Source organism: Gouania willdenowi, chromosome 19 (assembly GCF_900634775.1).
Source record: "Gouania willdenowi chromosome 19, fGouWil2.1, whole genome shotgun sequence".
NCBI classification, from domain to species: Eukaryota; Metazoa; Chordata; class Actinopteri; order Blenniiformes; family Gobiesocidae; genus Gouania; species Gouania willdenowi.
In genome coordinates this window covers 13,304,422-13,318,299 of record NC_041062.1, presented here as the reverse complement: position 1 = coordinate 13,318,299, position 13,878 = coordinate 13,304,422, and the positions used below count along the sequence as shown (strand labels likewise).

The 13,878-nt window shown below is 36.4% G+C and overlaps 2 protein-coding genes across 4 annotated transcripts in view; one reads left to right on the top strand and one right to left on the bottom strand.

Moving 5' to 3' along the window:
• Positions 1-13,854, top strand: part of LOC114481235 (E3 ubiquitin-protein ligase TRIM39) — a 19,730-nt gene extending 5,876 nt beyond the window's left edge. For 2 of the 3 annotated variants that reach the window (XM_028475837.1, XM_028475836.1), the window contains exons 4-7: positions 23-42; positions 1,259-1,401; positions 1,494-2,123; positions 13,820-13,854. In XM_028475837.1, the coding sequence (XP_028331638.1) occupies positions 23-42; positions 1,259-1,401; positions 1,494-2,077 (747 nt within the window). In that variant the 3' untranslated portion in view covers positions 2,078-2,123; positions 13,820-13,854. Of the gene's footprint in view, positions 1-22; positions 43-1,258; positions 1,402-1,493; positions 2,463-13,819 lie in introns of those variants that run through there. The other variant, XM_028475838.1, reaches the window with a different exon arrangement.
• On the bottom strand, positions 3,261-12,824 carry casp7 (caspase 7, apoptosis-related cysteine peptidase). The gene is made up of 7 exons (XM_028475840.1): positions 12,687-12,824; positions 12,300-12,427; positions 8,224-8,375; positions 8,019-8,147; positions 6,820-6,995; positions 6,560-6,698; positions 3,261-5,435 (listed from the first exon to the last, which is right to left on the bottom strand). Exons 1-7 carry the CDS (start codon positions 12,717-12,719, stop codon positions 5,209-5,211), a joined length of 984 nt encoding a protein of 327 aa, XP_028331641.1. The 5' UTR covers positions 12,720-12,824; the 3' UTR covers positions 3,261-5,208.
• Positions 13,855-13,878: the final 24 nt, after the last annotated feature.

Sequence of the window (13,878 nt, the reverse complement as noted above, 5' to 3'; positions counted from 1 at the left end):
AATATTTCTTCTTCTTCCACAGAATTCAGAAATAGACCAAAGGTAGGATCTTCTTTCTGTACATAACACAACCCAGGGAGCACAATAAACAAGACGGCACAATAATGGCGTCAAGTGATTCACTGTCTTCCTTGTTTGGGGAAAAAAACACAAGGAATCACGTTGAGATTTCAGTAAAAAGCACTTGAAACTATATACACTATATGTCTTTATCTGTGTTGTACAACATGTTATTGTGTTATACAGTAGAAGTCCTGTTATATCACTAATGAGTCAATGCTGATGGAATGGAGAAGCTCATTGTCCCAATTTCGAGAACTAGTCCAACTAACGTCATCAGTCTTATTTTTTTTCTATGCATGTGCTGTCATATCTGTGGGTGGTGATGAATGTTTCCTCATCCAGTACTAGTTTGACAATGATGGATATGGAAAAATAAAGTGGCAACATCCCTACAGTGTTAAATGCATTTTTTTTTTTTACGACTTACGACTGATATTTGGTCGGTGGGTTTTAGAACAGGTGGAGACATTTTCCCCTGTTTTGTCTATTTAAGGAAATACTAATAACTCTCGAACGCTTTACTTGAAGTTGTATACATAAGGCTGTCATTATCTGTCATTTGCATGAATAATGTGTCATGAAGGCAGTCATTAAATGTCGTTCTCTAAATTACAGCACTTTTTGTTAAGTTGACATTTTTGTGTTAGATGGAGGGATCTAGTGGGTTTAGGTAGGGTTAGGGAAGTGCCTACCCAAGGGTGAATTGATATTTTGATTGTTTTAATTATAATATAATTATAAATTATTTATTTTTCCGTTTCTGAAAGCCTACAGTACCTGTAAGTTTGAAAGTGTCAGCATTTTGTGCTTTTTATAACCCAAATGACTAAACATTGCCATTTCCTGGTACGGCTGCACAGTCTCACTCCGCTGTAAGGCAGGAGGAGGCCACACCCCCTTCCAAAAGCAGCAAGAGTATGGAGGCGATATTGAATAATTGTTTATGTTTCTTTAATGGTGTTTTTGTTCAGAAACATTTGAAATTGTCATTGGTGTCGACATTGGTGGTCTCGATTTGCAACGCCCTGCCTACCCAACCCTAGTGCTCACGGCACGTCACTGGGTTAGGGTTTAGGGTAAAGAAGGGCAAGGGTTAGGGTAACAAACGACACTTAATGTCAGGCTTATGTGTAAAACTTCAAGTAAAGTGTTTCTTTCCAAAACTCATTAACGTTTCATTGTGTTTGAAATGTAGAATATCCGAGTCTCTGAAAAAAAGCGACCCTGACCTCATCCAGACAGATGACTTCAGGAACCAACAGTTGCTGAGTCTGACCATCAACCTACTGCTTTTCATCAGGTCTCAGATCCCTATCTCCAAGAAGTTGTTTCAGACATGTGAGTTGAGAACTCCATGCAGGATATGTCTTTTTTATTTTTATCAAGATTTCCCACAGTGGCAAAATGATGTATTGACTTGTCTTACACAGATGCAGCAGATGTGGTCCTCGATGCAGGTACTGCTCACCCTAAGCTGATCATCTCTCCCAATGGTGACTCAGCAACATACACGGAAAACTGGCAGGAGGTCCCGGACGTGCCTTCTCGCTTTGACAACACCCTAAATGTGATCAGCCAGCAAGCCTTGAGTGAGGGTCGCCATTATTGGGAGGTGGAGGTTAGTGGAAAAACTTACTGGGAAATAGGGCTCACCTACCCAAGCATCCCACGCAAAGGCAAGGAGAAAGAAGAGGACTGCTGGCTAGGACGAGGCAAAGAGTCCTGGTGTGTGGAATACTTTAATGGAGACTATACCGCATGGCATGACGGTGCTAATCATGAACTGCCCCCGCTTTCAGGAAGGCAGTTTCACCGTATCGGTGTGTACTGCAGCTTTCCTGGGGGTTTGGTTTGCTTCCTGGGAGCTGATACAATGACACCCATCTATTGTTTCTGTACAGGGACCTTCACTGACTCTCTATATCAGGCATTGTGTCCTGGTCATGACAATGAAGGCACAAACTGGAAGCCACTTAGAATCTGTGATGCTTCCCGGTCAGCTCCTGTCCTCTGAGGGGAACAGGGAAGGACAGGATTGGTTGGGAATGCTTGACTGAGAGGTAACGTTATAACATTATCATACTTAGCTCTGGATACAGCTTAGGTTCAGCATTGGAATCATTTTTTAACTTGCTATTTGCGTCATTGGTCTTTGATTCTACTTAAAAAATCAAGGCATTTTTTTCAATTTGAAAAATGCCTTGATCATGGGCGTTACTCCTAGAGACGTTAAGACACACCCAGTCACGGCAGCCCCGCCCCTACAGCGCTGCACAGTTCCTCATAGAGCTGTCAATACATGCTCACTGAGGGCTGTGAGAGGAGCAAACCAGGCTCCTCCCATCTTTTATAGAAGAGGCGGGGCCAACAGTGGCAGTTAGTGACGTCACTGATACAAAATAGCCAGCATTCAACCCATAGAGGGCCTTCACTCTGACATTTTACACGTAAAAATTATACATTTAAATACTTACACAAAAATGTGGAGAGTGGGACTATAGGATCAATGAACTACATTATTTCATACTTAATCATATATGAATTCAACCAACAACAAAAAGAAGTGGTTTTAGAGTGTACCGCTACTTACACTTTAATAATGACAGAAAATTTTATTTTAGATTTGTGAACATTACAGTTTTTGTTCACATGTATTAAAAAAAGAAATGGTCATAGTCTCTTCATTGTCACTCAAAAAACATTTTTACAGCCTTGACCGTGTCATTAATTAATAGGAGCATTGAATTTTTGGCACAAAGACAGTTTTTAAGTTGTTTTGCGAGATTAGAAATCCAGGCTTTCACTGAAATTTCTCTAAAACTTAAAAAAATCTGTGATTGATATTACATCATGGAACAAGGCGACCCTTTTATACATGGTCATTTTTAAAATCTAGGACAAAACAAAAACAAACATGCAAACGAAAATTTCAGAAAACACCGGAAAGTAAAAAAAAAATGGTTTATTAAAAAATACACACACTTTTGTATCTATGCAAGTATGTGTAGGAAATGTGCAAAATAAACAACAGCAAACACAGCATTACTCAAAAGGTTGAGATTTAATACAAGATGTTTACATCAGAATTCCTCTGTATAGAATGCATTCATATGTTTTATTACCCCATATTAAAAAAAAATAATAAAAAAAAAACACAATGGAAGAGAGAGGAAAAAGGGCCAGATTATGCATTTTTGAAATATTCATTCATCTATCTAAATGCTTTCAAATATATCCTTGAGGACAACAGCATTTTGGATTAAGTTTTTTTTTTTTCCATATCAAATAAATGATATTCTTTTGTTGAAATCCATTCACAAAAAAGTGGAGAAAACACTTCTTTTAGCCAATGTTGGGCACCACATCACTGAGATATTATGTGTCGAGGGGATTCAATCCATGAACAACATTGAGTCGCAATACTGGGATTTGGTAAAAAAAAAAAACTAAAATCACAAATAAGGATTGTAATTTTTTTTTTTTTAAATTACTATCAATTTTTCATTAATAATAATGCATGTATTCTATTAAGTGAAAACTATTTCAAGAAAAACAATATTGCAGAACTGGTAATAGCATCGTGAACATGTGGATTGTGAGAGTTTCGAACAGTAGCTGCCGGTGTAATATTGAAAATGGCTCCCGGGGGTTCATTTTACAATCTTACACCGGTAATAGCTGCCTCTGTGAATGACAGACTGAAGGACAACAACACATTCTCAGATACACACTCTCGTAACATAAATGTCATGATTGTCCTCTATAAGTACAATTTCACAAATGCTTTTATCAAATCTTAAAAAGTGCTAAAAGGATAGAATAGTTTTTAGTAAAATCTATTAGACATTGCTTGGTACCAGGACTATACTGTACTGTGTTTTCAGACTATATATAACACTGATATACAGTAAATTGGTGTGGCATTTGTGTCTTGGGCCAACCAAGCTCTAATGTTTACCATATATTAAAAAGGGGTCATACAGAGACTGTTTATCTCTTAATAATAAGACTGTAAAGGAGTGACTAACATTAAAGCTATGAAAAAATTAAATAAAACTCTTATTTAGACTTTGTCCAGTCAAGCACTGTACAGATTCGATCAAATGCAATCATTTCAATTGGTTAGGTTTGTTCGAAAATAAATTCTCGTGCTGAAAATGACGGAAATGAACCGTGGCTATAAACTTGTTCTAGGATTTTAGAGAACCAATCACTACACAGCAAAAGATCACACCTTCCTAGCCACTACAAATGTCCAAAATGTTCAAATTGACAACCAACACGTAACTTTATGGGACGTTCAAGAACCTGAGTGTGTCAGCATGCTGCTCGACTAACGTCAACTTGCTAGGAAGGCTGATACACCGAGCCTTTGGCGAGAGCATTGTGACATGTTTGGTCTTTTTTGTCGACCACTGAAAGTTGGAAAGTGAAACATTGGACACAGATTGTTGGAAACGTTCTGACCCATTTTCCCAAAAACTTCTCGTCCCTCTCTTCAACAACTCATTTTGTCTGTTATCAACCCACGGTTTTTAACTCTCCCACAGCAATCAAAGAGGTTGGAATTTTTCCTAAATTTTCCAATCAGGTTTCCTATGAACCGTCAATGACATGCCAAGAAAGGCATCGTTTCGAATCGGGGAAACAAAATTCAATCGGGCAAAACGACTAAATCCATTCATCCAATCTTTTTAAAATCTGAGATAAACTGAATAAAAATGTATGCTATCATTTAATAGCCAATTAGGAACGATGAGCCACTCCTTCACTTGTATCTGAGCATCTCCTGGGACAGATATTCAGATGTAATTACCATAACCCACAAAAAACTGGCAGCTAATTTTATTGGTTCCAGAATAACATGGATATTAAACAACGCCTATCCACAAAGATCAGATCCAATGTGACACTGTTTTTCTAAAGAAGAGGAACAGGATGAACGCAGAGTGTCGCTAATTATCTTCCCTACACACAGCGCTAGATTTAAAGGCCAACAACAAAAGGCTAAAGGTGATCTGTGCTCCACATGTGCCATGTCGGGCCACAATATTCCCTGAATGCTTTTATCGCTCAAGTCAGTACTTGAAAGATTTGGTCAAGTCACTCTGTGGCGTGACAGAGTAAAGTGGAGTTAATGGGTGGTCAGTTGAAATACAGTTCTTTGGTCAGCATGGAAACGACGCAGGGGATCTGCTTCTTCTCACTGAAGCGTGGGTCCTCAGACCAGGACTCGAAGCTGGTGGCCACCATGTAATTGACCCGAGTCAGAATCTGCATGATCTCCAGCTGCTTGCCAAACTCATTGAGGACGTTGCAAAGCGCCTGGACGAACCAGGAGCCCTTGCCCGGGTTCCTCCAAGAGTAATAGCCTGGAAAAGCATGAGTCAACAGTAAAAAAAATGCTTACACACACACACACTCCATAAACTAGCGTCTCTGATTTTCTGTGATCGCAGAAAACGAATGGACAAAAAAACAGAATTGACAACAGTATATGTAGCAAAAGTCACAAATATTTCTTCATTGAGAAGATTCTTAAAGGAGAAGTAGCATTTATGTATTATTTTGGGATTTTTTTTTTTTTTTATTGTTTTAAAAACAAACACTGACACTGGAAATTATCCACATCTTGGTAAATTGTTGTGAATCTGCTCTTTTCTGTATATGAAAGAATTGAAAACCAATTAGGTTTTTTTTGGGGGGACCAGTCTACGAAAAGTTATAAAAAATAAGTAGCCTTAGTCACAACTTTTGAAACAATATTTGGAAAATACTGCTGCAAAATCAGGCGTTTTAGGCCGTAACTATCATAAAGGTACTGAGAAATATGAAAAGATCATGTAATTTTAAGGAAGAAATTCTATATCAGGATATAAATCTACCTGTACTTCTACTTATAATTGGGCCCCAACATGACAAGATAATGCCTCACATGCACGTTTCGGGACAATATCACACATTTTTTCCACCAAAAACAACAGATGACTGAATGTCTAGAAATTGTGACCATCGGACAAATATGTCCAATTCCGCCCATAACCCCGTTCAAAATCTCATGCTACGTGTAACAGATGGAGTGGTGACCATGTTATCCTGTGATTGAAAATGAATACAGCTTCATCTGAAGTGTGTTTTTTAATATTCCATGGTATTTTTTCCTGTTAAACGGGTGGCTAAGTGTTACCAATGTGGCTAATAATATATAATAATAATCCTGTTTTTGTAAATCAGAAGCATATGAATCATTTAAAATGTAAAATTAATAACAGTAGTTGACTTTATTAACCCTATTTAGCATGTTTGAAATGATTTCGGGAATTTGAATAGCCAGTAAAGTCATCTAAACAGGGAAAAATGATGAAACGGAAACAAAATGGAAAAGTGTAACATCACGCGTAAATGAGTAAAACCCTGAAACTTAATTTGGGAAATTTTTGAGACCCTAATAAAGTTGTGTCTTTATATTTCCCAACTTTAGAGAACGCTGGATTACCTGGCACAGTAGAATAGGCAAAGAGAAAATCTGCCTCCACAGGGACCTTGTGTCTTGGGTTAGCGTCCGTCTCCAGGGTATCGTTCGGTGGACCCGAATCCGTCTGTATGCCTTCATCAAACTCTGCACCCCGACAAGCCTGGTGGAGTAAATGAAATGACATTTCATTAAGATCCTGAGTAGCTCTCTCAACGACGACAATTAAAATGTATCCATTTTTAAACCAACAAGTCTGTTTCAAAGTCTTTTGAGATGCGTACCTGAATGAAGAACAGCTTTGGCTTCCCCACTAGGCTTTTGCACATGTCTCCCCTGAACAGTGAGGTCATGCTCTTGATGGGCATGGCTCCGTCCGTGCCGTAGATCATGCCCTCCTCCCCGTGGCTCAGCAGGATACAGGCGAAACATGAGCTCTCACTGTGATCTTCCTCTGAAGCTGACACACATAAACACAAAAACTAACTCATATTTTTAGCTTAACTAAGCCTAGTCAATATGACTAATATTTTATAATAATATATATCTATATATATAAATATATATTAATAGGTTTTCATTTACAAGCTAATAACTAAAACAAAAATTGTACATTTATCGAGATTCAAGATATATCAAGTTTTTGATTTTGGCGATATAGAAAATGACAATATCACCTATATATATATATATGTATATATAGGTGATATTGTATATTGTATGTAGGTGATATATATATATATATTTTTTTTTATTTAATATTAATCATAGAGTACAGTTAACCAATGTCCTTCTTTGCAATGTTTCCATATTTCTTAGTTTGTATTAAAATACTCGTTTTAGGAGTCGATGCTTGCATTACTTCTCAGTACAGCATGAAAAGCACAGTTAGACGGATTACAGAGTGCATCCTCTAAACAAGCTCACTCACACGTGCTGTCCCTTAGGAGAGAAAAAGCCAAAAGTGGCACAGATTGTGCAGCTGTATATTAATAAATGAGCCTGCGTGGCATTTTGGATCAGCTAAATTTCACCCAGAATGGTCTTTCTGGTAAGACTTTATTGAGTTAAAAATCTGGAGATTTACATCATATATCACCATTTTGAGAGAAAATATCGAGATACAGTGTGAGTTTTGGTCGATAGTGCCCAGCTCTACTTCATACACATCTATAGTAGCACAAACAGACATTATTGTGTTGTCTGTAGTTATAAATCAAACAATATTGAAGAAAATCGGGATAAATAACAAATAAAAACATTCAATGGAAAATAGCCGCTGCCCCTGGACTGTATTTTAAGATATAAACTGTGCAAAAATGTCTTAAAAAAAAAAAAAAAAAGTTTGAAAAATGTCCACATATTTTGCTCATTTGTAAGACATTAAACATATTTTATGCTCTATGCATTTCCACAATAGGTACCATATCTAAAAGGCTCAATAATGATAAACATACCACAACATTAGTCTTTATCTACCTACCTTCTCTAAGAAGATGCTCCATCTTCTCACAAGTCTGATCATTGTAGATGAAGACGTCGAAGCCCAGGCTCTTGAAGCACTTGAACAGCTCCCCTGCATCTCGATCCGTGCCATTGCGTACATTCATCCCTGGCATCACAGTTTTAATTAGAACGCATTCACAAATAAAAAAAAAACGCAAAGCAAACCCTGTGGGTAACCGTACCTGTCTTTTCGTCGAAGTTTTTATTGTTGATGATGATGCACTTTCCCACTCGTTGGTGGCTCATCTTATACTGGAATGTTGGTGAAACAACTCTGTAACGGCTTTCAGAAGAGTAGTCCTGCTCCCGCGTCTGGCCATCCTTAGTTCTCTTACTAATGATGGGGAAGAATAGGAAAAGGACAAAAGAGAAGAAAAAAATTTTACAATTTCTTTAGTTACCTTTTATGAAAAAGCATTTTTTCAATCATGATAATCATTTCAAGGAAAGAAATGTAAACCTGGAATAATGAGCAGCGGTACAGCAAACTCACTATTATAAAATCTAAATAAGTACATACTTTTTCCAAATAAGGCATCAATCTCGCAGCCAGATTTGCTCGCAGTAATCCCCCAGTTGGTCAGCAGACAAACTACAACATTTTTGATCACAGGAAGTGTTGGATTCTAACAAATCCTAAGCATATAAATTAATCAAGCAGGAGACAATCTTCCACCTGTGGCTATTCTCCCAGCCCTGGACTATTGGCATTCTTTAAAAGATCCGTCCAGATTAACCAGCTGATTGTGGCTCTTTGGGGGTTAAAAAAAATCCAAGCCTGTTCCAGAAGAGCCTCGTCATCAGGTCACACATGTACAAGAACAATGCACTGGAGCAGCGCTCAGCAACGATTCCATACTCAGAGGGAGGCAGGCCATCCATATAGTGATAAACATGTGATCGAGAACCTCTTAAAGCCCTCCTCCCATTTTAAACTATTCCATCAAACCAAACCAAACAAGTGGAAGAGGAATAGCAGCAGGTAGAGAACGCTACACAAGTGTTGGGTCTTCCTTACCTTGGTTCTTCATTAAGTACTACACCACTCTGCATCTGAAAAGTCTTTTTTAGCCAGCTTGCCCACACCTGGTAGCTTAATTAGTGGTTGTGTGCTAGCATACTGACATGATCTCAGTGCTGGACGGAGACCTGACTGGGCCCGGGGGCGGCGCACTGCGAGCCCCCCTGAGTCAGCAGCCTCGCCATCACACCAGCTCTTTCTAAAGAGCCATTCACACCAGGGCCCTGTGCCTCGCTGCCTGCTGAGGTCAAACAGGGCAACAAGTGGCTCCTGTGCTGACAGGCAGAGAATCACCTGCACCCACAGCCTCACTCTGAGCACCCACGGCCTCACTCTGAGCACCCAATGACCAACAAGAAATAAGGAGTAAGATGTGCAGTAAGATGTATAGGTCTAACCATTCCAGGGTTCCTACAGCTAATCAGTCAAATGAAATCCAAATCTTTTTAAGACTTTTTTTATTGCCATCTGAAATTAAATTTAAGACCGACTTCACAGGAAACACAATTGGGGGGAAAAATGCCACATCAGTTACATACTGTATATGAGGGTTAGGGTCAGTTTTTTCCAGCGTCTAATGCAGATGTGCAACTGGCAGCCCCCAAAGTAAACACACAAAAATACACAAAATGACAGTAAAATACACAAAAACAAACAAAAACAACAAACTAAAGTAATCTAAATCACTCAAAAGACATGAAACAACAAAAATAAAGTAAAAAAAAAAACATAAAGAAAAACATCTTCGTTGGACAGGCAATTTTCTTTAAATTCACATTTCACATGACGCGAATCCGCTGCAACCACGTCACACGTTTTATCGTTGGTTCCGCTGTCGTGATTGCGCGAGGTTACGGTCAATTATATATTACAAAAAACCCCGAATGTTACCATTTATTTTGAAACGTGACACTAATTACAATCATAAATAAAATGTAAGACTTTTCAAACATCGATTTAAGACATTCATTTACTGCCTTTTCAGACTTTTTAAGGATCTGCAGGAACGATGCCATTCTATCCTCCGCAGCCATAGTTTTATATCTGTATTTATACTCTTTGATAAATATCAATTTAATTTAAATAACTTGTTGGCACATTCCTTGAACAAAAACAAACACATATAACTTACGTTAATTAATACACACAGTGTCTGCACAAAATACAAGGAGACAGTTTGGCATAAAAAAGGAAATAATCCACACAAGATGTTTCACTTTATCTTCAATATCTGAAGAAAAATAATTCATATTGAAAGCTGAGGGCGCCACCTTGTGTTGTGATAGAATTAAACATGTTAACTTCCACAATATATATTTGAGTAATTTACTCAGTGACTCGGCAGATAAATTTAACACCACTCCATGTTTGTAGGTTACAGAATTAACACTATGGGTCAACAATTAATGAAATGGTGTGATATTTGGACTGTTTATTGCAGAGGTGTGAAACTCATTTTAGTTCAGGGGCCAAATACACACCAGTTTGATATCAAGTGGGCCACAGAAAAAGAGCAATTCCAACATTAGTTTGCACTACATATTACATATCAAATATATAAGAGAATATCCAAGTATTAAGTTAAATTAACTTTTATTTCCTTGATATTATGAACAATTGTTATTTAATTTAGTAGAAAAAAATCCATGAAATTTGCAGGATTCTGAAAAAACTGGATTTTTTTTCAACAATTTGAGATAAAAAAAAAAATAAATGACTGCCATCATGTGATATAAGCTGAATGATTTCGTAATTTACACAATGATAAATGTTTTTTTTCTTGTCATTTTCCAGCGGGCCGAATTAGATGCTCCAAAGGGCCGGATTTGGCCCCCGGGCCTTGTGTTTGACACCCCAACCCTACCATAACCTGTATTCCTAAAGAAATTGGCAAACAACAGTTTAGGACAGTGTTTTTCAACCTTGAGGTCGTGACCCCATGTGTGGTCGCATGAAATGTCTCGTAAATGAAAACCAAAAATAATAATTACAGAAAAAAATATTTTTAAACATAGTTGTTTTTCAAATTAAAACACAACACACAATCACAAACAACTATTTCATACTTTCACTTCCTCAAATGTAAATATAGTAAATATATTGCTCAACACCCCACAGTTGTGGCCCAGGTTGGATTAGAATCAGTGACTATCTGATAACCAGCACACTTCTTTAACCGCTGCCCCACCACACCCACCCACCCATAGATACATTATACTCCTGTAAAATTCATAATGTATACTATAAAATTACCCAATCTTAATATTAGAGGTGGGACTCGATAAAAAAATTTTTATGTAAATAATTGGAGACTTTAATGAATTCATCTTGATTAATCTAAATTAATCATATAACAATAGCCGTGCTAGCTGTAACAAGTTTAGCATTGAGGTGGTAACGGAGGCTGGAAGAGCTTCAGTGTCACGAACTGAGTTTACCTCGTACTGAGATCGATTATGAGCGTATACTGTACATATACGGTATACACTATACAAAAAAATTATTTTTGTTTTCAAAGTGAATGGACACGTGTTTTATTTGTTTATTGGATTAGGTTAGGGTTAGGTTACAATCTCAGTACGTGATCTGTGATCGTCAATTTACACACAGCTGGGCTTTTGTTTTCCATCTGGTGTTAACATTTAAACTAAGATTAACGCCCACAAAGCATAGGAATGACTTCTCTGGTTCTCCTGTTTCTTGTGTTGTTGTCTGTGCATCATTGTAATGGGTATACTGGGAACTTGTGCAATGAGAAAGGTTCCGGGCTGTGGAAAAAAAGCGTTATTTGATTTTTTTTGTGCGTTATCTTTTTTTGATTAATTAATCGCAATTAATGCAGCACTAATTATATATATATAATGATTAATTATATAATAAGAAATGTTATCACATATATTATAGGCAGTGGCGCCGCCAGCGGGAATCCTGTACACACTGTGCGTACAATTTTTTTGGAGGTGTGAATTAAAAAATAAATAATTAAGTAATAATAAAGATGCTGGTTTGTAATAGGCTAAACATTCTGAGTCCTGTGCGTTCTATATGATTGAATCCTGGCGGCACCACTGATTATAGGTACATACATTGTAGAAAAATATTGTAATATTTCAAATTGTATCAAAATAAATCCTAAATAAACGCTGTTTCTGATGAGAACCTTTCTGTTTAAGTCCCAAGATGATTGAGTTAGGATATGACTGGTGAGTCTCTTAATAAAAAAAAAACTGAAATCACCTCCCAAACAGTAGAAACCTTCCTCTGCGGTCAGGCATTGCATCGCATTCATCTGCACCAACAATCAGCTTCACTTCTTCATCTTCACCTCCAAGTTCAGGAGGTTCAGCAGGTTCTCCTACAGCCATCTGCACACATTTAAACATTCACAACACACATTTAAAGAACTACTGTTAATAAAAAAAAAAATTACCCTTTCACACCGACACTCTAAACAAAAAATAAATATATGAATAAATAAACGCAAAGCAGCCTGGGAAATGTTCCTTTTACACGATTAAATGCACTTGCTTCCCCTCCTTCCTCGCTATAACCCGTTTACAGTCACATAACATATAGTATATAAACTATATTCTCAAACACAGACGTATCTATGCAATAACTTACAGCCATTCGGTCATTCGTGTTACAGGCTGACATTTAAAAGGTGACTTAAAGTTGAACTTCTTCCAAACTGACGGAGAGTTTCTCTTCCTCTTCAATTGTTGTCAAAACGAAAGTACAGTGACCGCCTTACGTAATGACGTCACAGCTGTGCGTCTCGCCATAAAATATACTGCACGAAAAATCCGATCAAATTAAAATTAACGAATAAAATAAATAAAAATCTGTTCATAATTCTATCATTTATCATGATTACACAATTTATACAATACATTTAATAATATAATACAATTATATATAATTAATATTTTATTAACATTCAGTATATAATAATTTTATTGTTACAATTTATATCATAATTATTAATATTTCTAAAAATTACCAAGAATAATATTCGCCTAAAAAACTATATTTTTGATTATTATTATTATTATTATTATTATTATTATTATTATTATTATTATTATATAATAAAAATAATAATAATAATAATAATTACTATTGCGGTCTAAGCCCAGCTCTCGTTCCTTATAATATTCATAATAATAACAATAAATATAATAATATACTATAATAAATATAAATAAATATAATAATTATATTGATATTTTATTATTACCAAAAACAATATTGGTCTAAAAACCAAAGAATAAAAGCAAATAAAACTAAATGTCCCTCTTACCTCATTTCTAATTGTTTTTATTGTTTGCAATACACGTGTATAATAATAATAATAATAATAATAATAATAATAATAATAATAATAATAATAATAATAATAATAATAATAATAATAATAATATTTATATATACATATAACATTTAACAAAATTGTGAATGTGTGAATTTTGAAAAGAAACAATAGCGCTGTGTTAAAATGTTATTAGGTTATTAGGTAATTTTGCATTTAAATTTAATTTTTTTTTTAAGTGTGTACCAGATCTTTTGTAAATTCCATCATTAGTGGCTGATAACACTAAATAAAGCATGTTACTAAATGCATGACACAATAGATTATGTCTTAATGACACGCAGAAATGCCCAAAGCAGTACTGCCAATCCAAACTCAGGAGGATTACACATACACAGTGACATCTGAACTCTCTGTCCCTCACTGTGATCCTTTCCTCCCACAGACAGACAGCTGGACTCAGCCAGTCCCGGAGCGTGGGGGCATAGAAGGGGGCTGGCCCAC

What these genes read in the sequence shown, in the direction of transcription:
- casp7 (XM_028475840.1), bottom strand. Translation starts at nt 12,719, where the DNA reads ATGTCAGCCTGTAACACGAATGACCGAATGGCT. An exon ending in AAACTTCGACGAAAAGACAG is followed by an intron (nt 8,148 to 8,223) that starts GTACGGTTACCC and finishes CTGTGATGCCAG; the next exon opens with GGATGAATGTACGCAATGGC. An exon ending in CAAAGCTGTTCTTCATTCAG is followed by an intron (nt 6,699 to 6,819) that starts GTACGCATCTCA and finishes TTACTCCACCAG; the next exon opens with GCTTGTCGGGGTGCAGAGTT.